Source organism: Trichosurus vulpecula, chromosome 5, assembly GCF_011100635.1.
Source record: "Trichosurus vulpecula isolate mTriVul1 chromosome 5, mTriVul1.pri, whole genome shotgun sequence".
Lineage (NCBI taxonomy): Eukaryota > Metazoa > Chordata > Mammalia > Diprotodontia > Phalangeridae > Trichosurus > Trichosurus vulpecula.
Window position 1 is genome coordinate 264,755,529 of NC_050577.1, and position 24,610 is coordinate 264,780,138.

Below are 24,610 nucleotides of genomic sequence, written 5' to 3' on the forward strand. Positions count from 1 at the left end.
ACTCGCATGACTCACCCATCTCCCCAGAGCCTCGTGACCCGAAGCCACTTCCGGGTCCAACGCGACTTCTACCCCCGCACGGAATGGGACTAGGGAGGGGGGTCCCAAAAGCTCCTGAGTGGTGGAGGCCAGGGGGCGGGGCGGGGCCGAAGCTGGCGTGCCCCTCGCCTATTGGATGGTGTCTCGGCACCCCGCCCCTCCCCGGGGAGGAGGGCAGGGCTGTTTTAAAAGGCATGGACCCAAGGCCTTGCCGAGGTCAGACGCTTGAGTACCAGACAAAGGATAGATGATGATGAAGATGACCTGGTGGCAGCGGCAAAGCCAGAACCAGAGCCGGGACCCGAGGAGAGAGGCGAGTGTCAGTCCCTACCTTCTCCCCTCCCGTGTCATTTACTGCCCTCCCGAAATTAGGAACTCCACCCCCTACTCCAGGGGCTGCGTCCCTAAAACGTGAACTTCTCTTCCAGGGTCTTTTCTAGCCTCCAAGGCCTAAGAACCTAATAAATTCAGGGTTCTGTGGAACTCATCACCCCCCCAAAAAAGCTGTGGGGCTCCTCTTATCCAATGTAGGAAAGGACTTATGCCCCTCCCCCTTCTTTGGAAGGACAACCCCGCCCTCTTCCCTGTGTGACTCGGATAACTGAGTCTATGGGATGTTGCTCCCTTCGGGTACCAGGTTGATGGCTCGGGCGGGGAGGAAGGTGAGCTTGGCCTGCCAGAGGGGACTGACCTCGGAGGGGAGCACTGTCACCACTAGCCCAATCACAGTGAGAGGTGTCAGGAGCCCTCCCCTCAGCCGTCGTCCAAGCCTGGATAACTTGGGATTCAGGCTGCAGCTTTCTTAGCTCACCCCTTCCCTCCTGCCTGGTCTAGTACCAAGAATCTGGGCTCGCTCTATTCCGTTGATTTGTGTTCTTGGGCCCTGCGCTTAACATCTCCTTTCAGCCAAGAGAGAATTCTAGAAATAAGAGACTTAGAAAGCAGTAAGGATATCCGAAGTCCAAGAGGGGAGTGATTTCCCCTTACCCAAGCCTGGTAGCTTAATTAATATCGCACAGATATTTCTCCAGTTTGGGGCACCCTTAATGTAATAATTGGCATGCTGCACTTCCAGCAGACTGGATTTTTTCTTGCATCCCCCTATCCTGGCTCCCTTTCCAAGCAGCCCCATGTAACCATTGCATCAGGCCAGCCCCCTTCCCGACTCTGGAGCCCTCTGGCCTGGGGCTTCGCTGCTGATGAAAGCTCTGTCCTGTATGCAGGAAGGCAAGGGAAAGTCCCATGGGGGATTGACAGCCCAGCAGAGAAATACTGGGGGTGGTATTGCATCTCCAGCCTCCTGGGATTCCTGAAGCTGCTGCTGCTGCTTGCCACCTCTGGGCTGCAGCTGTCCCTGCCCTGTCAAGGGGACACAGAATCAGGAAAGTGCCAGTCCAGTCCCTTTCCCAGCAATTAATTGTGGTCTAATTTGGATGTTAAGAATGCTTTGGTTTGCCTGGAATGTTTTCCATTATGCAATCAGGATGACAAATGTCAACAACTAAAAATAAAGGGAATTGGGCTCTTTGACCAATACCCACACACACATTGGAGAAGGATGTATGGACTCCTATCAGCATAGCTCTTAGACAACTTCCAGACTGAGAAGGAAGGAAAGTACAGGAACAATCTTTCTGATGAACTTAACTCTTTTTCCCTCTACTCTCTACAGTGTTCCAGAAGAAAGTGTATCTTCATACATCACCATACCTGAGAGCAGGTAAATTTAACCAGGCCTTTCCCCTAAAAAATCTTTGAGAATATCCGTGGTGATCCTTAAAGATGCATCTTTAAGGATTCAGTATAGGCTCATTTCCCCTGGCCCAGTCCTCATAAGTTGTCTGATTCACTATTCTTTTTGATGACCCTCTGCAGGCTTTTATTTGGGGGGCAGCTGGATTAGGGTAAAAGTAGCATAAATGACAAGTTACGCTGAAATGTAAACCTACATTCTTCCATAAATTCTATATAAACGTCAGGGTATTATCAGGAATAAGCATTTTCCATCTTGTTTTGTGAAGCATCCTCATTTTCAACACTCTTTCCCCAGAGTCTGATCTAACCAGAGATGGCAGCTGAACCACTGCCCTTCTCCTTTGGGACACTGTCTAGCTGGGAGCTAGAGGCCTGGTATGAGGACCTGCAAGAGGTGCTGTCCTCCGAAGAGAATGGAGGAACATATGCCCAACCCCCTGAAACAGAACAGGTAAAGTTTGCAAAAGTAATTTCGCTGCTAAAACCCTGAGGTAGAGAGTACACCTACTACGCCCATTTTACAGATGAAGAAAATGACTAGCCCCAGGTCACACAGCTGCTAGGCACTGCAGCTTAAGGTGAGGGTTCTTTCTGGTGTCATACCATCTTTTGTTTTCTTGTAGGAAGAACTGAAAAGCTTTACTACTCTTGATCCAGCCTCCCTGGTCTGGCTAGCTGAGGAGCCTGGGCCAGGGGGAATCACAAGCAATGGTCAGAGCCCTTGCTCTCCCGAGTCCAGCCAGAGCTCACTGGCCCAGGAAGAAGAGGAGGAGCAGGCTGAACGAGGAAGAAATAGGAAACGGAGACACAGTGAGCAGTCCCCTGCTCGAGGTCGGAAGCAAAGCGTGAAAGAAAAGGAACAGGAGAACGAACGAAAGGTGGCTCATCTGGCTGCTGAAAATGAGAGACTGAAACGAGAGATCGAACGACTGAGCAAGGAGGTAGACATGACACGACAGGCCCTAATTGACCGCATGGTCAGCTTGCCCCAGTCATGAATGGCTGGGAGCTGGAGGCCTTGCTCTCCAGTATGTCCCCTTTCCCAGGTGCCAATCAGCAACCACACGAGCTCCAAAGGGAAGGTCCCACACCATGTATATAGATGTTATATTTATTATCTCTGACCCGCTGCATTAAAATGATTTATACTCAATCATATCAAACAATGTCTCAGGCTTTTCCTTTTCCTTTCCTTTTCATTTCTTCTTCTTGCCCTTTGGAGGTTCAGGAGGCTTCCCTTCAGCCAGTGCCAGCTGTTGTTTTAGCTCCAGCAGTTTAGCCACCTCAGCAGCCACCTGGGCTTTGTCTGCCTTCTGGGCCTTCAACGCTCGTACAGTGTTGCCCTGAAAGGTTACGGAAAGGGATGGTGAGGAGGAGTGGGTAGAGCCCCAATTTCAGCCCCCCTCCCTCTTCCCTGCACCCACCTGTTTCGTCACTGCATCTGTTAACAGCTTCATCTCCTCAGGATCTGCTAGTTCTGGGGGGGCTTCTGCCTTGGAAACTTTGGCCTCATAAGGAATAAGGGGAGCATTTTTACCCCATGTATAAATTCTCCCTCCCCACACAGAAACATGCTTGCAATTATCCCTTTAACAGTTCAATAGGGAGAGAGATTACCTTTAAATCCAAGGAATCTTCTAGCTAAGACAGGAAAAAAGAGAAGCTACAGGTAAGGTACTAATAGGATGAAAAGAAACAAAGGGAGGAAGAGGAGGAAGGCTGTTTGGAGATGGGAAGTCATGACAAGGGCTACCCAGAGGAAAATGAGCACAGACGCCCTCCCTCCTCTTTACCTGGCCCCCTCCAAAGCGCTTTCTCAGGCTTTCAATTTGGTCATTTTCTAGCTTCTGGAACAAGGGACTAACCTGTGAGGAAAGAAAACGTTAAGCCCGGCTGCATAAAAGACACGACAGCTTTGATACCTGCCATCCTTGAAAGGAAGCTTTGAAGGAGTTTTAGAAGAAATAAACTCGAATAGGGAATAAAGACGGATACCTTTTAGAGAAGATGATCCATAGAATTCTAACCTAAGAGACTGTAGAGTCCAGAGTATGAATAGGCTTCAGAAGAAGGAAAGCAGGAGACAGTGTGGGCATACTAATAATATCATGAACAACTCCCAGGATCTCTCAGATAACAAACATTACAGAACTAGAACCAGACCAAAATCTGGCTTAGATGAATCTAATAAACAGCATTCCTTATGTTGCATTTTAAGGATGACACAGTGAGAGACAAGACAGTTGGCAAAATAAAACACATCAACCTGAAATGTATAATTGAGAATGAAAATCAGAAGCCTCCCTATCTAAAGTGAGAGCTTGGGGGGAAAGGAAGGGCAATGTCAGCTCTTCCTTCTCAGCAAAGGCTGAAATGCTTTGTATAACTGGAAGACAACCTACTATACCAATCTGATGCCCGGCAGGCAGGAAGCATGGGAAGCTGATGGGCAAGACAGCACAGGCTGCAGGTGGGAGCTGCAACTGGGTCTGGATAGTTGTGCTGACTGCAGGCATGTACGGCTGCATCATGATGGAGAGCAGGGCCGCCATGTTCACTGCCACACCTGTCACTGTGCCAGCACGGAGCCTGTGAAGGGTGGAGAAGATGTTACTTGGGGGCCTATAGGCATCTAGAGCCCCCTCTGAACGTGAAGATCCACCCACACCTCTTTACCGATCGGCCTCGTTGCCCTTGATCCGCTTCCAGGGCTCATTCACTTGAATGTACTGGTTGCCATGCCGTGAGATGGTAAGGATACAGCGGAGGGCATCTCTAATCCTATGAGGGAACAAAGGTTAGACCATGAAGGAATGAGGAAGAGGACTTCCCCATTCCAGAAAATCTTTGGAGGGAAGGTGAGATGAGAGTACTCACCGGACCTTCTCTAGTAGTTGGTGGTATTGTCGTAGCTCCAATGTTACATGGGCAAGGAGTCGCTGGTCATCTGGAGTTAGTATCATCTTAGGCACACAGCCCCCGAAAAACTTGCACACAAACATCCCAGCTCTGGAGGGAAAACAAAAAGGGTGGGGAGCAAGTTGAGTGCAGACCTACCTGCCAAAGTTCAGCTAACAAGAACTCACCAGCCCTGAAATCTTCCCCCATTTCCATGACCTCACTTTCCCTCTGCATTCATGTAATTGATACCATAAGGTCTGCATCATAGAATCTTAGAGTTTATCTGGTCCAACTGGGTAGTCTAGGTATGTGTCTTAATGTGTTTCTTCTGTTTTTCTTCCATCCCTCCTATGGGAGATACAGCTCCCCAAGGCAGAGGTTATGCTTTTCTTCCTATCTCCCCTTGTGTAAGCCTCTGCTCCACACAATGGGCATTCAATGGACATGCAGCGGTCATTTTATTTATTTTTACAAAATTTCATCACTTAAATAATTGAACAAGTAAATTACGTGCTAATTTTATAGACACTATCAAGATCGGAATTATCGACCCATAATATAACATCATCAAACACGGAAGAAACAGAAAAAAACAGAAAAAAAGGAGTAGGGGACAGAACTAGTTTCCTATCCAAGACTACTAGTTTCCTAGTTAACTACCTAAATAGTTAAGAGGATTCTTATTCATGGGAGACATTCCTATGGCCTGGGCAAGGAATAGGGAGGCATATAAGACTGGGGAAGAGATCACAGGGTACCAAAAATGCTACGAAGCAATTAAAGTTTTACAGAAGCACACTCCTGTCTTTCACAGCCACCATCCTTGGGGAAAAAGTAACCTCTATTGTATTTTTTTCCTGTGGAGGAAGACATTTGTAAAGATATTTACAGTTTCATAAAATCAATAAAGGATGATTTATTTTACACAAGTCCATTTTCAACCAACTTTTAATTTACACATCCATTCACTGAAAGGTGGGAGCCTATAGCTGATACTTCTCTCCACTTTGGCTCCTCCCTCCTGTCACATCCCCATCTTCTAACCACATACAACTTTCTAACCACACCCCCAAATCTATATATTCCTATCCAGCTCTTTCAACTGTTTCACATGGCCTCCACAAGTTTTCCTTGGCCTCTAACCCTTCCCAAAAGAAAGAATTTAAATTTCCCCCATCACACCTCTCCTCCCACCAGCCCCAGGAAACAAGGAAGCCACAGAACAAAGTTCTGCCCCCAATTACCCGTCAGACTATATTTTCCCACATTAAGTCTCACCTGTTGACAAAGTTGCCCAGGTTGTTAAGCAATTCAGAATTATTCTTGAGCATCAGATCACTCCACGAGAAAGAACTGTCCTGGCTTTCAGGCCGAACATAAAGCAGGTAGAAGCGCCAGATGTCAGAAGGGATGCCTGTGTTTTGGGCCATGTCTCCAAACACCCCCACACCTCGGCTCTTAGAGAACTTCCCATCCTCATAGTTCAGGTATTCTAGACAGGGAGGGGAAGATAAGGATGAGTCTCTTCCTCTCTCTCCCACACATGCTCAGAACCCTCTTGCATCCACCAATTATGGTATCTCCACATTAGCAAAATTCCACCCATTTCCCCATAATACTAGATATCAGTTCCTCCCTCTCCCATACCAGGGAAATCTAACTGATTATCCATAACACACATACAGTATATATACATCTTGTCTTCCACGATTCACCCAGGGACTATAAGAATCTAACTATAAAACATTCTTTGTAGATAAAGTCAGACCTAAAAAGTTGGAGAAACATGAAATATGACCTATATTATTTTATTTTTTTATTATTATTATTTTATTCAGTGCTATCCCGAATTCCTAAGAGAACAGTCTATGAAGCTAGAAGAATAACAAAATTCAAATGGAGGAATGAAAGGAATCTCAAAGGTAATAATGGAGAAAAAAAAAAGTATAAAGGAAGGTAGCTCAGTACCAGATCTCAAACTATACTACCAAGCAGTAAACATGAAAATGATTTGGTACTGGTTCAAACAAAAAAGAGGCTGATCACTGGAACAGATTATGTACACAATATAAAGAAGAAAAGAGACACAAGTAGCATAGGGTTTGATAAACCCAAGACTTCAGTTACTGGGGGAAGGACTCACTCTGACAAAAACTGCTAGGAAAACTGGAAAGCAATATGATACACCTCATACCGCATGCCAAGAAATTTTCCAAAGGAATACGTGACTTAGGTATTAAAGTCACTTCATAATCAAATTGGAGGAGCAAGGAAGAAGTCTATGAATGGGTAAGAGTTCATAACCAAACTAGTGGGAGAGAGGACTGATCACACAAAATAAAATGTACAATTTTTATTAACTATATAAAATTTTAAAAGTTTTTACACAAACAAATCTAATATAAAAATTAGGGGAAAAAGTGGGTAACCAGGAAAAAAAATCTCTCCAATGATTTCCTCTAAATAGGTCTCATTTCTAAGACACATATACATATAAATATATATATGGAACTCATTCAAATTTATAAAACTAAGAACTCCAATAGATAAGTGATCAAAGGACATGAACAGGCAGTTTTCAAAGGAAGAACTCTAAGTTATCAACAATCATAAAAGGTGAAATGAAGAGGAAACTGAGAAGACCTCTAAGCAAACTGATGCAAAGTGACCTTACTACTAGAAGAACCATGTATACAATGATAACATTAGAGAGAAAAACAACTTTGAAAGATTTTAGAAGGCTGAAGAACACAATTCTAGGCAGACAAAAGAATGAAAATAAAACACTCCACAAGTCCTGAGAGAGAGAAGAAAGAGACATAGATTTTCAGATATGGATGTAACTATGTATTGTAAATATATGCTGAGGGATTTGTTGAGGATTTGAAAAAAAAAACTTGCTCAGCGTGGGGGTTGGGGTAAGCAAAGATAGTAGAAGACAGATTAATTTTTAAAATATGTGGTTTGGGGAGGAGAAATTTCATTTTTAAAAGCAAAATTTTTTTTAGAAAAACATTTTTAAAATAAGTTTTTCTATATACAACTTCTAGCCATGGTAAGAAAAGGGATAATTCTTCACACCACACCTCAAACAAACTAAGCAGGTCAGGCAAAACCTGCCCCGATACTGCTGACCAGACCTTTCCATTGGGAAAAGAGTACCTTTGTTCTCCTACCTGCCTCTTCCCCAGCCCATCTTCTTCAATTCTCTGGAATTTTTTATATCTTTTCTCCTTGGCATAGCTCTTACTAGTCCATTTCAACCCCTTTCCTTTTTGGAAAATCACCTAGAGGGCACGGTCACTGACTTCATCCTCCTGTTGTCTTTCAAAATCCCACAATTACTCCTACCCCTACCCCATCACTCTGGGCACCTGTGGCAATGAGGTGGCTGACCAGGGTATAGTTGTCTTCGGCTCCAAGGGCTGAGCAAGGGAAGACAACACTGTGGAAAGGGACATTGTCTTTGGCCATGAACTGATAGAGCTCCACCTGAGCAGTTTGAGTAAGGAGAGAAATCTTAATGAGATCAGATATTCAGGAGGAGGGCAGAGACACCCCGCCCACCCCCCAAATACACACACACATACACACTCTCTCTGTATATTCCCATTCTCCAAACACCCACCACCCCCAGAATATGAGGCTAAAGTCCAGTTTACCTGTTCTGGATTCTTCCACCATCGTTCCCATTGGTCGGTATAGTTAGCTGTGATGGATAGATAGCCAATTGTGGCATCAAACCAAACATAAAACACCTGGAGAATCAGGAGAAGGGACATATGTTAGGATAAGGATAGAGTGGAATGAGGTGAAAAGAGAAAAGGAGGATAAGAATGGTAACTGACAAACAGTCAAGACTCATTGGTCAAGACTCATTGGCCAAGCCTCCACTACTGAAACAATGTAACCTGCAACAAATTCAATCCTATTGGGCCAGAGCCAATCCCAGGGTACAGGGGCTTCAAAGCCAGTTTATTTAGGGGTAGTAGGAAATTTTGTCAAGCTTCTGACCTTGTCCTGGAAGCCTTCTAAGGGCACAGGGGTACCCCATTTGAGGTCACGAGTTATACATCGTGGTTTGAGCCCATCCCGGATCCATGAACGTGTGATGAATCGAGCATTGGGTGTCCAGTCACTGCCAGCTAGAGTCCTGCCCAACCACTCCTCCAGACGATTCTCCAGCTGGAGGAGAAGGAATGAAGAAGAAAGCAGTGTCAGAAGAACAGAAAGCATAAAAATCAATGGGGTAACAGGAAAAAAACTGGAGAATTTACCTTGGGCAGGTCCAGGAACAAGTGCTGGGATGATTTCACCACAGGGGATTGCCGGCAGATCTTACACTGGGGCTTCTATAAGGAGAGAAAGGACAGGGAGAAAACCATGAAGGTACAAAACAAATTAGGGGCTCTATCCACCCGACCTAGGCCCATGCAGAACAAGCCTTGAAAGGGAAGGCAGAGAGGTCTTGGCAGGAGCAAGGTTTAGCAGGTAAATAACCAGAACAAGGCCAAAGTGGAGATGGGAAGAGGGGGAGGCTCTGAGCCCTAGCTGGAGAGTTAGGGGCTAGCAAGGAAAGTTATCAGACAAGGACCTCCATGAGAACAAGGACCCCCTAGGTATGTTTTGGGCTTTTTCTGACCTTTAGCTCAATGGCATTGATGAGCTTGCCACATTTGTCACATTGGTCTCCCCGAGCCTCCTCATAACCACAGAAAGGACATATGCCCTCCACAAATCGGTCAGCAAGGAAGCGGGAACACCGCTCACACCGAAGCTGCTCTACTGTGTCCTTGAGCAAGAAGCCCCGAGCCAGCAGCCTCTGAAAGATGTCTTGGGTGATCCTGTCGGGGTGCACAAGGAAAGGAAACACGGAAAATCAGAGGAACCAAGGCAAAATCAAATACAGCCTGCTCAGGCTCTTAAACAAACAAAAAAAAAAAGTCAGCGGGCCCAGAAAGACTTTGGCTCCATTTCTGTTCACTTCTTCCAAGCGGCCTTGAGAGCTGTCAGTCCATTTTGGGTCACCCCCCAAAATGCCATCATAACCTTTGATTGTAACCTTTTCCTTCCATAAACTTTTAAGGGTCTGTATTTCTGCTGGCGATACATTACTATTTTGTCTACTACAGGATCATAGACTTAGACCTAGAAGGGATATCAGAGATCATCTAGCCCAAACCCATTTTATAGATGATGAAACTGAGGCCCTGTGATCTGCCCAAGGTCACATGGCTAATAACCTGGGTTCTGAACTCTTAAGTATTAGAGGGAAACCTCTATGAGATCAGGGACAATATCTGTTTTTTAACAGGATTCTAAATATCTAGGACAGAAATACATCCAGAAATTTATATCCTGGGGGTTCTGAGGATGGTGAAGGATAATTTCTGCACTTCATGAGAAAAAAGGAGAAGGATAATAGAGGCAAGAAGGAAAAACCCACTAGAGTAAGTCATGCTTTTTTTCCTTTTCATCTCTCCTATCATTCATATAGACTTCTATACATGGAACAGTACAGGCTATACTTTTTGGACTTTATTTTGTGTTTTCTTTTGCAACACGGCTAATAGGAAAAGTTTCATGACTTCACATGTAGAATTGATATCATAGGGCTTGCCTTCTCAGGGGTGGGGAAGGAATTTGGAACTCAAAAATTTTTAAAAAGGAATGTTTAAAGTGTTTTTTATGTATTTAATGAAACAAATAAAAATATATTTGAAAAAAAAAGTAACATGCTACTACTCAACTTGCCTAAATTTCCCGGAGTTTGACTGACCCCTGGCTTTAGCTCCTTCAACAATTACCCTTTCATCTTCTCCGTCACCCCACCCACTCCATGCCTCCCACCATGTGAACTTACTTGGTCTGAAGTGGGGTGGTGGTCCGACCAAAGAAGTCAAAGGAAATGTTAAACCAACGGTAGATGTTGGTGTGGATGGCGTGATATTTGTCACAGATCTGCTGGGGAGTTAGGCCCTCCTCCATCGCTTTGGTTTCTGTTGCTGTTCCATACTCATCTGTCCCAGACAAGTACAGCGTATTCCACCGGCGCAGTCGAGAGTACCTTGAGGGTAACGAAGTGGTCAGAAGGGATAATCTATGCCTATACCAATCCTGGCCCTCCCTTGCCCCAGTCCAAAAAAAGCATACTTATTAAGAACCAACTGTGTACAAGGAATGGTTCTAGGGACTGGGAACACAATCACAAAAAGTTCTCACAAACATGTTCTCCATCCTTTTAGGCCTTTCCTTTTAGATCCCTATTCCTTAAGGGTGGATTTTGCCCTCCAATCTCTCATACGGCTCTTGCCTCACCCCTATCCCCAGGGCACGAGGTTCTTCCTCAGAGCCCACCCCTCCCCCCCAGCAATCCCTCTTCATTCCCCGAAATCCCCTTTCAGCCCCCCAAGAGCTTCCCCACTCCCTTCTCCTCCCCAGCCCCCGATCCACCTGGCAAAGACATCGGCACTAAGGACACAACCGATGATGTTGCCGAGATGTGGGACGTTGTTGACATACGGAAGGGCACTGGTGATGAGCACATTCCTTTCTCCAGCCGCTGGTAGCCTAGTGAGAAGGGGGGAATGAATACAGGCCAGGGTGACAACCTGGCAGTTTAGAAGGTTAGATTCAAGACAAAGGGACTAGGGCCAGGTTAAAAGTCAGATCGCTGAGGTACTCAGATGGTAATATATTAATTTTGACCTACACGTTGCTTTACAAACATTAAGAACACTTATAATAGTGTATTTTTTTTTCCTGTGTGTGCTTTCTACCTTCCTTGCAAGGCTAAATAAGGGTGTCCCAAAAGCCTTAGTATGGTGTTTTGTTTTGGGTTTTTTTGGAGGCAATTGGGGTCAAGTGACTAATCTACCCAGAAGTCCTTCTACAATGAGGTAGAAAGAACAAAGAAAATACACGTTCCTACTCACACTGGGTTCTGCCGTGGTCTAACTGGAGGCAGAGTCTCTAGTCCTTGCTCCCAAGCTGTTACAGCCGTGGCAATCTCCTCCTCAGAAAGTGTGTGAGCAGAGAGCTCATCCTCCTGTGGACAGGCCACCCCACCCAGGTCCCACCAAGTTAAGAGCAATTGCCAGGATAAGGGAAACCTTCCTCTTTCCTCCCAACAATGTCCCCAAGAAGGTAACATTAGCAAAGTCCATCTCCTAACCACCCCCACACACCTCAGGCTCCCCAAACAAATATGGGGATCCCCCACAAATCTCCTTCCTTTCCACCTCATACCTCAGGCTCATTACTGACAGGCCTCTCTAAGGGAACACTGGGCTGTGGCTGCTTTTGCAGATACACCCGAAGAGCCAAGGCCCCCTGCTTTTTCAGCACAGATTCGACTGCCTGCTGGCATGGTTCCTGGACACTCAGGGTCCGGAACCAGGTCTGCAAGGCAGCAAGTTCATCTGGGCACCAGGGTAGGAGAGAAAGGGGGGAAAAGAAGTCAGACACTTAGAATGGGCAAAAGGGAATGTGTTGTTTTTTTTTTTCTGAGCTCCATCCTCCCTTTTTTCCACCCCACCCCCATCTACTCCCCCTCCCCCCTTTCTGGATCTTCCAACAAAATTCCACTTCTGGAAAGCATTCTACCTCCCATACTCAGATCCCTCACCCCTGGCTCCCAGAGGCTGAAGGATTAAGCAATGAGTACAGTTCTCACCAGGAAGGTAAGTTGGATCCTGGAGTAAAGGGTATAGTGCTCCCCACAGAACAATGTCAGCCAAAGACTCTGAATCCTTTAGCGAGAAGAAAAAGAACAAGTTTGACAACTTAGCTCTTCAAAGAAGAGCCCTTTCTCCATGTACCCCCAGCCCCCACTCACCCCAGCCAGGAAAGGGCAGCTTCGTCGACTTAGGCTATGGTCAATGTGGATCAAGGCCCTTCGGACAGGAGAAAGGACATCCTCTCCCTTCTTTCCATGGACCACCAGGTTGTAGAGGGCAACAGAAAGAACAGGCTACAAGAGGATGGGGAGGAACATGAAGTTACTATGAACAAAAGGCTCCTAGCCCTCCTCACCTATTAGGCCACGGTTCTTACCTGTAGCTCTGTTGTCTCCCATTCCAGCCACTGGTTAGTGAGGTCATCTTGTTCCCAACCAGATAACAAAAAGAAATACCTATCAGAAAAGAAAGAGATGGGGTCTGAATTCAGGGAGGATCCCATCAGTCTATGCCAATGACGGACCCACCCTCTTTCCTCCCACAATGGCACAGAGAACACCAGTGCTGGAGAACAGAAGCCATCAGACTTTATTACTTAATTTTTCACCCCTGGTCCCATTCCCATTCCCTCCCCGCTATCTACACCAACCAAAACTGACCTGCAAATTGCACTAGTAGAAAAGAGGTAGTGACCACTGTCTAGTTTCAGAGCTGGAAGTTTAGGCCGAGTTAAAAACGGAACCACACGCTCTGGACAGAGGGAACAGGGAAACAGACAGGAGTAAGAATAGACCTGCTGAAGCCTAACTATGAAGATTCACTTCAAGCACACAAACCCTAGGGGAAGGAACAAGTTCAGCTGAGAACTTCCAAGGCAGGGTTACTGTGGGGAAAGGTGATTGGCAGCAATCAAGAATGGATTTCAGACTGACTCTAAGTAACACTTAGCAAGAGAAACGGGGACAACTGATAAGGCTCTTCTCTGATCCCCCCAAACACTAATGATCTTCATCCCCAGAGCTTCCACAGCACAATGTTTTACAACTATAACCTCTATCGTATTCTATTACGGTGATCTGCCTTTGCATCTTATCCCCTTTGCCCATTCCAGGAGGGGAGGAATTTGCCTTATCTCAATTTTGTAGCTCCTAGCACACAACAGAGTAAAAACTAATGCTTGTGGAATTAATAAGCTTTACACCTGGAAAAATAAGGAGTGATATAGGTTACTCCCAACGACTCGAAAAGAAGACTACAAGGGACTGGAGACAACTGAGAGGAATAACCGGGTAGAATAGGTGTAACTGCTAGGAACCCTAAGGGTTAGCGCTGGAAGGTACTTCTGGGTGCCATCCGACCCGACCACCTCATCTTAAAGATAAGAACACTGTGGCAGAGAGGTTAAGAGACTTTGCCCAAAGTCACCCAACCAGTAATTGTCTAAGGCAGGATTCAAATGCAGGTCTTCCATCACCCGGCTGCCTGGGAGAGGGAGGTACGATGAGGAGGTGGTGGGCTCCAGGGGGAGGAGAAGGGGAGGAATTGAGACGCGGTAGTAATGCTTTGGGTTTATTAGTTTTCGACACCAATAAAACTTTTTTCTTTTTCTCTTTTTTTAAATAGTCCGTGGAAGAGAAGACCAGGACAACATTATCAGCACTAGAGAAGGCAGTGGGACCAGGTGTTGGCTTAGCAGAAGGAGGGAACCGATGAGAGGATTTGGGGGAAATGGGGAAGGGAGCTGTAGGATCATGGGGACGTGGGGGGGGGGGGGAGGATAAGACGACCTGGAGTGAGGAGCGGGGATCAGGGGCGGGGGCTGGGGGGAGGATCTGGACTCTCGCGCCTCATCCCCGGTACCTTCGGGGCCCACGGTGCTGATGAGCAGCTTGTCCCTGGCCCCTGCCCGCCAGGCCGCGGCCAGGACAGGCAGGTTCCCCGGGGCGCCGTCGCTCGTGAAAAGCCGCATTCTGCCTCGCGCAGCCGCTGATGCAACAGGAACCGGCTTGCCAGCTCTTCACACTCCTGCCTCTGCAGATCGGCGAGCCAACCGCCGCGCTGGACGCTGGGAAGTGAAGTCTCCGATCCGTCTGCGCCTCGGGTTGTCCAGCCAAGCGGAGACTCTGTCTCCCACAATGCATCGCAAAGAAAGCGGAAGAGACTAGCCCGAAACCATAGAGACAAGGGCTGATGCTAGAGCAGTCCGCTTCTTTCCGTAGCTGGCCCGTTTTTCCCACCTTTAAGCCTCTACTGTTAACCTGCTAAGACAGAGCCTTTGTAAGCTCAGGAGGCACGCCATTGCAGCCGCTTAACTACACACCACGAGCATTTGCAACAGGGTTTTTATAGAAGTCCCTTTCACCTCTTCACCTTATTAATTTTTATCATCCTGAGTTCTAGGGCAATCCAGGGGTATGTTTGGATTTTTTTCTCTTTAATCAATTAAAATGGCAATCCTTCTCATTGCTTAATCCATTAACTTGGAGCCTACCGTCCCAGCGTTTATTCACTTAATAACTTGGAGAAACCTCTTTCTCAAGTTACTGACTATACTTTACTAACAATGTAATCGGTAATAACACAAAAGATAGTTAACTATTTACCATATTTTAGCTGTGAAAAAGAACAACGACGTTTAACCATTACTGAAACTGAAGTTGACTTTTGAGAAGACAGTTTCACCATAATATTTCACTCAGGATACCATGCAAAGTCTCTTCTCAAGGATTCTTTTCACCCCTTTCTTATCTCTCTGTCTTTTCCCGTTTCTCTGAAACCACCTCCATTAGCTCTCTTTTCTCAATCTCCCCCAAAACCTGCCAAAACAAAATTCGTATAGGAGGACAGTTAAAAACTATTACTTTCCAAGCTTCCTTAAAGATAGTAAAGATAGTCTACAAGAAAGGCTTTTAAAACAGATGTTACATTTCTTCCTGAGGCCAAAAAATTTTAGTTCCCTGAAAATCACCTGGGAGTGTACATCAAATCCTGGCTAATTCAAATTCAATTCGAATATAATTCAAAGCACCACTTTAAGGCTGCTTTAAGCAAGGAGGAAACCAATACAATACTAGTAATAAAAATAATAGCTAAATGAAATAGTAACACATATATAACACATCAAAATACCAAAAACCATTACATATAATTCAACAATAAATTACATGTATCTGAAGAGTGACAAATCCTGCAACATCATAATTTAACTTATAAGTTGGTTGGTTCCAGTTCTTTATATTCTAAAACAAAATACTGGGGAAAAGACTCTTTAATTTAGCAAGAATTTTTGGGAAAGTTAATGATAACCTATCAGAAAATTTCTTTAGGCTACCATCTCATACCATGAAGCATAGCAAGTTAATAAACTAGCTAAATACAAAACATTTCACTGTTAAAAAGATGAAAGGGAATAATGGGTTACATCTCTCGCAAGGATGGAGATAACATGAATTTGTAATTAGCTGTTACATAAAGTCAAAATAATCTACATTGGTTATACAAACATAAACTTTTGCACAAACACGATAGATGCAAATATAAAAAGAAGATAGACTGGGAAAGCATTTGTGCAAAACATAGCTAAAAACATGCAAAATCTACAGGAAATTTGCAAAAATCTATAAGATTTAAAACCTACTAGATAAACAAATTCGTTTGCAAAAAGAGAAACAACCTATTAGCAGCTACACAAAAAAGTACTGAAAATCAGTAATTAGAAAAAAGGCAAATTAAAGTAACTGAGATATTAATTGATTCCTATCAAAGTGGCAAAGATGATAAAATATAGAGAAATTCAATATTAGAATGAAAAATAAGTTATACTAATTCACTCAGTGAAACTGTGAACTGGTCCATCCATTTTAAGAAAAGATTTGGAATTGCCCATGAAATGTGACAAAACAGTTCATTGTTTTTGATTCAGGTATCCTCTGTTGTGAGGTGGGCTAGGGAGGAGACTGGCTAGTGAGGGACTGACCAGCGAGGGTCTAGTCCTTGAAGCCTACTTAGATATCATCTGCCTATGCCCATTCCAATAAATACTGGAATTCTAGAAGCCTGTTAGAGGTCTCTAACTTAGAGGTCTGTACTGTGTGGTGATTAAAAAAGAAAAAAAAAGCTTCTGATTGGTTTTGGAGCCAGAAGGACTCAATCAGCACAGCCAAAGGTTTGGCTATAAGAACTTAATTATAATGGGAACTATATGGCCTACCTTCTTTGCTTTTTGTGTTTTTTCCTTCCCAGGGTTTCCAAAGGTGAGATGAACAATCAGGGGTTCTCTCAGCAATCAGAGTCATTAGCAGACACCACTAGATCTGGTAGCAGTGGCAAATAAAGTCCCCTGGCAAGAAACAAGTGCCACAAGTCAATGGCACTTCTTGACCCAGCCCAGCAGTAGACTGACACCTTGCCCAAAAGAAGCCAGCCCAGCTGAGCAATGGAGCAACTTATCCATAGCTGATATCACCCTGAAGCAAACATGCTAGAGACTGCAAGAAGGAAGATGAGAACCCCCAGGGCCAAGAGTTGTGAGGTACCCCACAGCACCAGGTCTTCTCTAAATAATGTGTACCTCACTACCTTTATACTTTAAATATGAGTCTTCTCTGTCTTGTGTGTGTGTGTGTTTGTGTGTGTGTATCTGTGTGTCTGTGTGTCTAAGTGTCTGTGTGAGTGTGTCTGCGTGTCTGTGTCAAAGTCCATTAGTAGGGTTCTCACTCCTCATTGTTGGGGATGAGTCTCCGGCCCTTTGTGAGAGTTGCAGAGAGTAGGGGAGCTCAGTCCTTTTTCATTCTTCTTTGGGACTCTTCAAGCTTTGAGTTGCTTCTGGCTTCCAGCTTGGAGACGGAAGATGGAAGAACTCAACCCCTCTCAGGTTGCTGAAGGAAAAAAATCTGGGAAGATCTGAGAGGAGCTGGCAGTCTCCATCATATCCCTATCTCTAGCTTGCTGCACAAGAAACTTCAGGGAATTCCCTTTGTCTGAGACCTGGGACTTTCTGTTGATTGAAGAGAGTTGTCTTGATCCTTCAACTCTGTACTGCCTGGTATATATTCTCCTATGTATGCCTTCTATAATTTGTTTTACTACAGTTTGTATAAATAGGTTTCTTGGGTATTTTCTATGTGTGTTCATTGTAGAACTGGTATTAGGTGGGAAAGAAGAAAGTGAAGTGGACGTAGAGTTTGGGGTTCCCCTTCCTCCCAATAATGAAGAACAACAATCAGAAGTTAAATTGAACCCAGTCACATCACCAGACTAATAATATTTAAGGGAACAGATAGATATAATTCTAACTTGATATCCTCTCTTTCTAAAGAGAGCAGAGTAGCCTCCAGCCCCAACTTCCTACCCCTCCTTCTGAGAGTTAATCTAATTCATTAATTAAATCTGATAAATTAATTAAATTAATTAATTAAAATCTCACTTTGGAGAAGGGTAGATAGAAAAAAGGCTAGAGGTGTCACACAATGATACTCCCATGATACAGGTTGGGACAGAGGGGTTGGAAGGAGATTGGAGAACAGCTTGTATGAGGCCTCTCCACCTGTGTAAGAGGAGAGTGGGTTTCTTGGTGTGTGGGGGGAATATTTCTGCAGCTATTATCCTTGCTAGATCTTTTCGGTAAACATCTCTTTGTAGGAACTAACTGGTCTTCTGACTAATCAATATTGGGGGACACTCTGGATAGTGGCTTGTGAGGGATAACCTTAGAAGCTGTGACCTCTCAGCAACATCCCTACAATTCTGAATGAAAGAGTAGTCAGCTGTCATCTGGAGATTTAATCTGCCAGTGTTGAGTAGAGACTGGGAGAGTCTCCCCCAAGAGAGTATTATACTACCCTAGAGAGGTTATTGGCAGAAAAAATACAAATATTCACACCAGTACTATTTGTAAGAACAAAACAATCAAACCCACAAAAAACTGGGAAACAAATGATGTACCCAACAATATGTGTGTATGTGTGTATGCACACATATATTATATATAATGTGTATCTGTGTGTACATATATGTATGTATATATATAATATTATTTCAGGAAATGTGCATTTTGGTGAATTCATTTAGAAGTATAATAGGGACTTGTATGACATGTTAATACAGAAATATCAATAAAAATATGACCTCCAGTAAAGGGAAACTCACTACTTCCCTAGGCCCATTTCCCTTTTAGATAATGCTAATTGTTGAGGTTTTTTAAGATTAGTAATATATTACATTACAAAGACCTAAAGTAGTGTCTTAGACAGTCTTTTCTTCTTCTTCTTCTTCTTCTTCTTCTTCTTCTTCTTCTTCTCTTCCTTCTCCTTCTCCTCCTTCTCCTTCCTTCTTCTTCTTCTTCTTCTTCTTCTTCTTCTTCTTCTTCTTCTTCTTCTTCTTCTTTTCTTCTTCTTTTCTCTCTCTCTCTCTCTCTCTCTCTCTCTCTCTCTCTCTCTCTCTCTCTCTCCCTCTCTTTCCTTCTCTCTCCCTCTCTCTCCCTCTCTCTCTCTCCCCCTCTCTGTCTCTCTGTCTCTCTCTCTCTCCCTCTCTCTTTCTCTCTCTCTCTGTCTCTGTCTCTCTCTGTGCATGTGTCTGTCTCTGTCTCCCACCCCACCGCCCATCACGTCCCCATGGGTTCAATTATCATCTCTATGCTGATGACTCCCAGATCAATAGAGCCCTAGTCTCTCTCCTAACTTGTAGTCTCAAATCATCAACTACCTAGCATACATTTCCCGCAAAGATATCTCTTTGGCATCTCCAACTCATTCCATCCAAAACAAAACTTATCTTTCCCCTAAAACCAACTCCTTTTCTGAACTTAACTTTTCTGTGGCGATAGCCACCACCCTTTCCACCTCAGTGTCATCCTCAACTCTTTACTCAACCTCCATAAATTAATCAGTTGCCAATTCTTGTCATTTCTGCCTCCTTAGTAGTGCTGACATCTCTCATCTATTGCCTTCTCTTCATGCACAAGGACACTCCAGTTCAGGTCTTTATCACCTCTTGAGTGGATTATTACAATTAGGCTCTCTACCCTGAATTTTTTCTTATTCCAATTCATAATTCTCCCAGCGTTGAAAGTGATTTTCCTAAAGTGTAGGTCTAACTGTGTCATGACTCTGAGCAATAAACTCCAGTGGCTCACCATTACTTCAAAGATCAAATATGAAGTTCCTCTGTTATTTAAAGTCCTTCACAATTTGTCCCCAGTCTAGCTTTCTAGACTTTTTACACATTATTCTCTCTCATGTACACTGTGGTCCAGCCAAACTCATACATAACACTCTGTCTTCCATGCCTTTGAATTAGCTATCTCCCATGGTTGGAATTCACTCTCTCTTTACCTCTCCCTCCTACAATCCTTAATTTTCTTCAAGGCTCATCTCGAATTCTACCTCCTAGAAGAAACTTTTTCTGATTCCCTCTAACTGATACTGCCTTTCCCCAAAAATCATCTTGTATGTATTGTAGCACCTGTAAGCTCAGGAGTTTGCCTGTCATACTTACATTCTCATTGGGAGAACAGGTGACCAGAGTTTGGTTACAACTTGTCCCCTCCAGGTCTAGGAGTTAACTCTGAGGGAGGAGCTGGGAAGGGAGTGTATTTCTAATGCTATAATTCACAAGACCCTGATGATTTGATTCCCCATTGATTACTAGTTGAGATCAGTCATCCAGACTTAATAAGCTCTTAGGAAGGATTCTTTACAAAGGTCATATAATAAAAACACTTGCACCAACATCCCCCAAAAGTCTGTGACATGCTCTCCCACCAGTGCATAGAGAGACAGGAGAAAGTAGGCTCAAGCTTGGAGGATGTGGCAAAGCTCCTTTCCTGGAAGTTCCTTTAGTGGAGTTCTTAACATGTACTAAGTGACTTTTATCCTGGGCTGCTTGCTGAACCTTGAATTTGCCTTTCCTCTTCGTGTCCAGTCAGTTCTCAGCTCCCAACACAGACACTTGAATCTCCCCTGCTGTTCTGGGGATGGTACTAAGTCTCTGATGGGGAAGATGGGAAGTCCGCATTTGAAGTTCACAGGGTCCTCCTCTGACAAAGGTGCAGGCAGGGAGAAGACAGAAGCTGAGGCCAAAACTGAGTACTTTCCTCTCCCCTCCTCCCACCAAGTCCTCTTCCGGGCCTTCCTGGAAAGGTTCCACTCTAAGCTTCTATATGTTTGAGTCTCCAGCCCAGAAAGTCATGCTGTGTTATAGACAGTCTAGAAAAGTGTGACCGAGTTTCTTCAACCAAGTGGAACACACTTCCTTAAGCAACACTACTCTGGTTCCTCTAGTGGCTTTCAGAAACCTTTTGTACTCAGTGTAGTCTTTGAGTAAGATGAGTTCCCACCTGGTGAAGGTATCTTGTCACTTATTTAAAGTGAAGTATCACTTAAGATATCAGGGCATGGCATCTTACTATTTACTTAAAATGAAGTGGAGTAATCGAATTATATTTTTGGAAGCAATTAAGGTTGTGACTTGCCCAGTGTCACACAGCTAGTAAATGTCAAGTGTCTGGGACCAGATTTGGTCCTCCCAATTCTAGGGCTAGTGTTCTATCTACTTCACCACCTAGCTGTTCCATGAGGGATAGAGTAATTGAGAGACAGACTCAATGTCTTCTTTACCCTTATATACCATGTGTTGGTAAATGTTGAAGAACAAGATGAAGGTGAGGGAGAAAATACTAGACACACTTTTAAGTTTAATCTGCATAAACAACATTTTCTCCATCACTTTTTTGAGTCTAGACAATCATCAAAACAAAAAGTCAAGCTCTGATTTGTGGGTTTGCTGATTTCCAAAGTGTAACTGATCACATGGAAAATTTAACAATCAGCTCTCCTGAGCCAGTTCAATCTGGTTCCAGCACACTCCTGCCTATTATATATATATATATATATATATATATATGTCTTCCCTAGATTGTAAACTGAGTAAATGTTTCATTTTTGTCTTTGTATCGCTAGCATCTAGCACAGTGCCTGTATATCCTTCTATCTATCTATCTATCTATCTATCTATCTAACTAAATTGGTTGATGGTATAAACTCGCTATTAGTATTTGTGTTGGTAAACAAAATGGGTTCTTAGCACTCAGTTCAACCAAGTGCCCTTGAAGAGTTTGGCCTTTGTTTCCTTGATTAGATTTGGGAGTCCTTGATGACCTCCTTGCCTCAGGGGAGGGCCTAGTTAACACATGAGTTTGAGTGACATGTTTGGGACATCAGAGGCTTTTAGACCACTTGGGTTTAAGTCTCCTCTTTGTGACAATTCTAGGTCACATGGGTGTGTCGCATATGTGACTCACCCTTGACCCTGAAAAAGATATAAAACCAGGGGTTGGCTTTCTCTTTTTCGGAGCTCTTACCCACAGCAGTGGTGGCACCTGGGCCAGCCCTTGTTATGAACTCCTTGTCTGAACTGGTAACTATGAACTGTATTTGGTCTGTCAATGTTTGTAATTTGTTTGTATTTGTGCCGAAGTTCAGGTGCTGGCTTTTTCCCCTGAACTAAGTGAATGGTATTTGCATGCCGAATTAAAGTAAGCTTGTCAATCCCTTAACGTTGCCTTCCTTACTAAAGCAGATCAAAAGAACCTGAGCTTTTGCAGAGTGCTGGTAGAGTTCTTGTTGTTGGGCTTGTGTTGGTCTTTCACCCCCACAACAGCTGCTAGCAGAATTGTTGAAACAGTATTCTAAACTTTGTGGCTTGTCTTAGTCCCAGAGGGGACTGGGAAACAAGCTGAGCTTGACTTAGTTTCAATGTAGCAGTTTCCTTTTGACCATCTTTGAATAGTAATTTTGTAACAAACTGATATATTGTTTCTTTTCTTATAAATTGTAGGCCTTTGATCTACCTCACTTTTCCAATTCCTTCTTCAGCTGAGCCATTTCACAATCAAGCTTTTCTATCTGGTTATCAAATTTGTTGAATGTCTATTTCAAATCTCTTCAATATTCTCTGTACATCAAAGTCTTTATGCAAAATTTTATCATCTTGCTTCAGTTCTTGATCACAAACTCAGGCCTCCAGTTTCATACCATCACTTATTTCTTTTTTAATAGTATTTTATTTTTTCCAATTACATTCATTTTTTATAAGATTTTGAGTTCCAAATTTTTCTCCATCCCTCACCCTTCCCCCAAACAGCAAACAATCTGATATAGGTTATACATGCACAATGATGTTAAATATTTTTCTACATTAGTCATGTTGTGAAAGAAAAATCAGAACAAAAGGGAAAAAACCCACAAGAAAGAAAAAAAAAAAAACCAAAAGAAAGTGAAAATAGTATGTTTCGATCAGCATTTAGACTGCATAGTTCTTTCTCCAGATGTGGATAGCATTTTCCATTATGAATCTTTTGGAATTGTCTTGAATCATTGTATTACTGAGAAGAGCTAAGTCTTTCGTAGTTGATCATTGAACAATATTGCTGTTACTATGTACAATGTTCTCCTGTTTCTGCTCAATTCACTCAGCATCAGTTCATGTAAGTCTATTCAGGTTTTTCTGAAATCCATCTGCTCATCGTTCTTATAGCACAATATTCCATTACGTTCACATACCACAACTTGTTCAGCCACTCCCCAATTGATGGGCATCCCCTCAATTTCCAATTTTTTTGTGCCCACAAAAAGAGCTGCAGGTAGGTCTTCCCCCCTTTTTATAATTAATTTATTTTTAGATTTCAGCATTCACTTCCATAAGATTTTGAGTTTTAAATGTTCTCCCCCTCCCTGTCCTCCCCCCTTCCGATAGCGTGCAATCTGATATAGGTTCTACTTATACATTCATATTAAACATATTTTCACATTAGTTGTGATGTAAAGAAGAATTAGAACTAATGGGAGGAACCACAAGAAAGAAGAAACAAAACAAAACAACAAAAGGAAAGGAAAGCAAATGGTATGCTTCCATCTGCATTCAGACGCCAAAGTTCTTTCTCTGGATGTGGATAGCATTTTCCATCATGAGTCTTTTGGAGTTGTCTTAGATCCTTGCATTGCTGAGAAGAGCTAAGTGTATCAAGGTCAGTCATCAAACAATGTGGCTTTTACTGTGTACAATGTTCTCCTGGTTCTGCTCATTTCACTCAGCATCAGTTCATTTAAGTCTTTCCAGGTTTTTCTGAAGTCTGCCTGCTCATCATTTCTTATAGCACAATAGTATTCCATTACATTCATATACTACAACTTGTTCAGTCATTCCCCGATTGATGGACATCCCCTCAATATCCAGTTCTCTGCCACCACAAAAAGAGTTGCTATAAATATTTTTGTACATGTGGATCCTTTTCCTATTTTTATTATCTCTTTGGGAAAAAGACCTAGTAGTGGTATGGCTGGATCAAAGCATATGCACAGTTTGTAGCCCGTTGGGCATAGTTCCAAATTGCTCTTCAGAATGGTTGGATCAGTTTACAACTCTACCAATGATGCATTAATATCCCAATTTTCCTACATCCCTTCCAACATTTGTCATTTTCCTTTTCTGTCATATTAGCCAATATAATAGGTGTGAGGTGGTACCTCAGAATTGTTTTAATTTGCCTTTCTCTAATCAATAGTGGTTTAGAGCATTTTTTTTTCATGTGACTATAGATAGCTTTAATTTCTTCATCTGAAAATTGCCTGTTCATATCCTTTGACCATTTATTAATTGGGGAATGACTTGTATTCTTATTAATTTGACTCAGTTCTCTATATATTTGAGAAATGAGGCCTCTACCAGAAATACTGGCTGTAAAATTGCTTCCCATCTTTCTGCTTTCCTTCTAATCTTGGTTACATTGGTTTTGTTTGTGCACAATGTTTTTAATTTAATATATTCAGAATTATCCATTTTGCATTTCATAATGTTCTTTGTCTCTTGTTTGGTCATAAATTCTTCCTTTCTCCATAAATCTGACAGGTAAACTATTTCTTGCCCTCATAATTTGCTTATGGCATCACTCTTTATGTCTAAATCATGTACATGTTTTTGACCCCTCACTTGTTTCTTAATATGGTTCTTTGGACATCAGTTTTCACTGAACAAAATGAAAATTCTCTTTTCAATGTACTTGATATATTTATGCCCTTGCAGTTAATTATAATAGAAAAGAGTTCTACTTCTCTGGTTATATCCTGATGATATTGAATCAAATTCTTGAATCAAACTGGTGGAACCCACCAATAATGAGATCATTCTTAATGTTTTGGGGTTACAAGACAATTTCCATATCTGGCTGCATCATTGTTTTC

At 43.2% G+C, this 24,610-nt stretch overlaps 2 protein-coding genes across 3 annotated transcripts; one reads left to right on the top strand and one right to left on the bottom strand.

The window, feature by feature from the left end:
- Nucleotides 1-246: 246 nt before the first annotated feature.
- DDIT3 (DNA damage inducible transcript 3) lies at nucleotides 247-2,957 on the top strand. The gene is made up of 4 exons (XM_036759734.1): nucleotides 247-352; nucleotides 1,712-1,759; nucleotides 2,090-2,245; nucleotides 2,418-2,957. The coding sequence occupies exons 3-4, from the start codon at nucleotides 2,108-2,110 to the stop codon at nucleotides 2,790-2,792; spliced, it is 513 nt and encodes a 170-aa protein (XP_036615629.1). The 5' UTR covers nucleotides 247-352; nucleotides 1,712-1,759; nucleotides 2,090-2,107; the 3' UTR covers nucleotides 2,793-2,957.
- Nucleotides 2,892-14,508, bottom strand: MARS1 (methionyl-tRNA synthetase 1). Of its 2 annotated transcripts, XM_036759731.1 has the most exons (22): nucleotides 14,235-14,371; nucleotides 13,034-13,124; nucleotides 12,751-12,829; nucleotides 12,533-12,667; nucleotides 12,371-12,446; nucleotides 11,944-12,116; nucleotides 11,631-11,743; nucleotides 11,149-11,265; nucleotides 10,559-10,762; nucleotides 9,338-9,539; nucleotides 8,973-9,047; nucleotides 8,710-8,880; nucleotides 8,358-8,453; nucleotides 8,070-8,187; nucleotides 5,974-6,187; nucleotides 4,672-4,803; nucleotides 4,471-4,575; nucleotides 4,197-4,383; nucleotides 3,588-3,659; nucleotides 3,412-3,435; nucleotides 3,219-3,302; nucleotides 2,892-3,137 (listed from the first exon to the last, which is right to left on the bottom strand). In XM_036759731.1, the coding sequence occupies exons 1-22, from the start codon at nucleotides 14,341-14,343 to the stop codon at nucleotides 2,991-2,993; spliced, it is 2,724 nt and encodes a 907-aa protein (XP_036615626.1). In that variant the 5' UTR covers nucleotides 14,344-14,371; the 3' UTR covers nucleotides 2,892-2,990. The 2 variants fall into 2 exon arrangements, with proteins under 2 accessions (XP_036615626.1, XP_036615628.1); XM_036759733.1 differs by lacking the exon at nucleotides 3,412-3,435 and having other exon boundaries at nucleotides 14,235-14,508.
- Nucleotides 14,509-24,610: the final 10,102 nt, after the last annotated feature.

Excerpts from the sequence above, each read along its gene's own strand:
- DDIT3 (XM_036759734.1), top strand. The coding sequence starts at position 2,108 with ATGGCAGCTGAACCACTGCCCTTCTCCTTTGGGACACTGTCTAGCTGG. Across the intron at positions 2,246-2,417 it reads AACCCCCTGAAACAGAACAG|GAAGAACTGAAAAGCTTTAC; the intron begins GTAAAGTTTGCA and ends GTTTTCTTGTAG.
- MARS1 (XM_036759731.1), bottom strand. The coding sequence starts at position 14,343 with ATGCGGCTTTTCACGAGCGACGGCGCCCCGGGGAACCTGCCTGTCCTG. Across the intron at positions 6,188-8,069 it reads CAGCCACCTCATTGCCACAG|AATACCTGAACTATGAGGAT; the intron begins GTGCCCAGAGTG and ends CTCCCTGTCTAG. Across the intron at positions 4,804-5,973 it reads CTGGGCAACTTTGTCAACAG|AGCTGGGATGTTTGTGTGCA; the intron begins GTGAGACTTAAT and ends TTTTCCCTCCAG.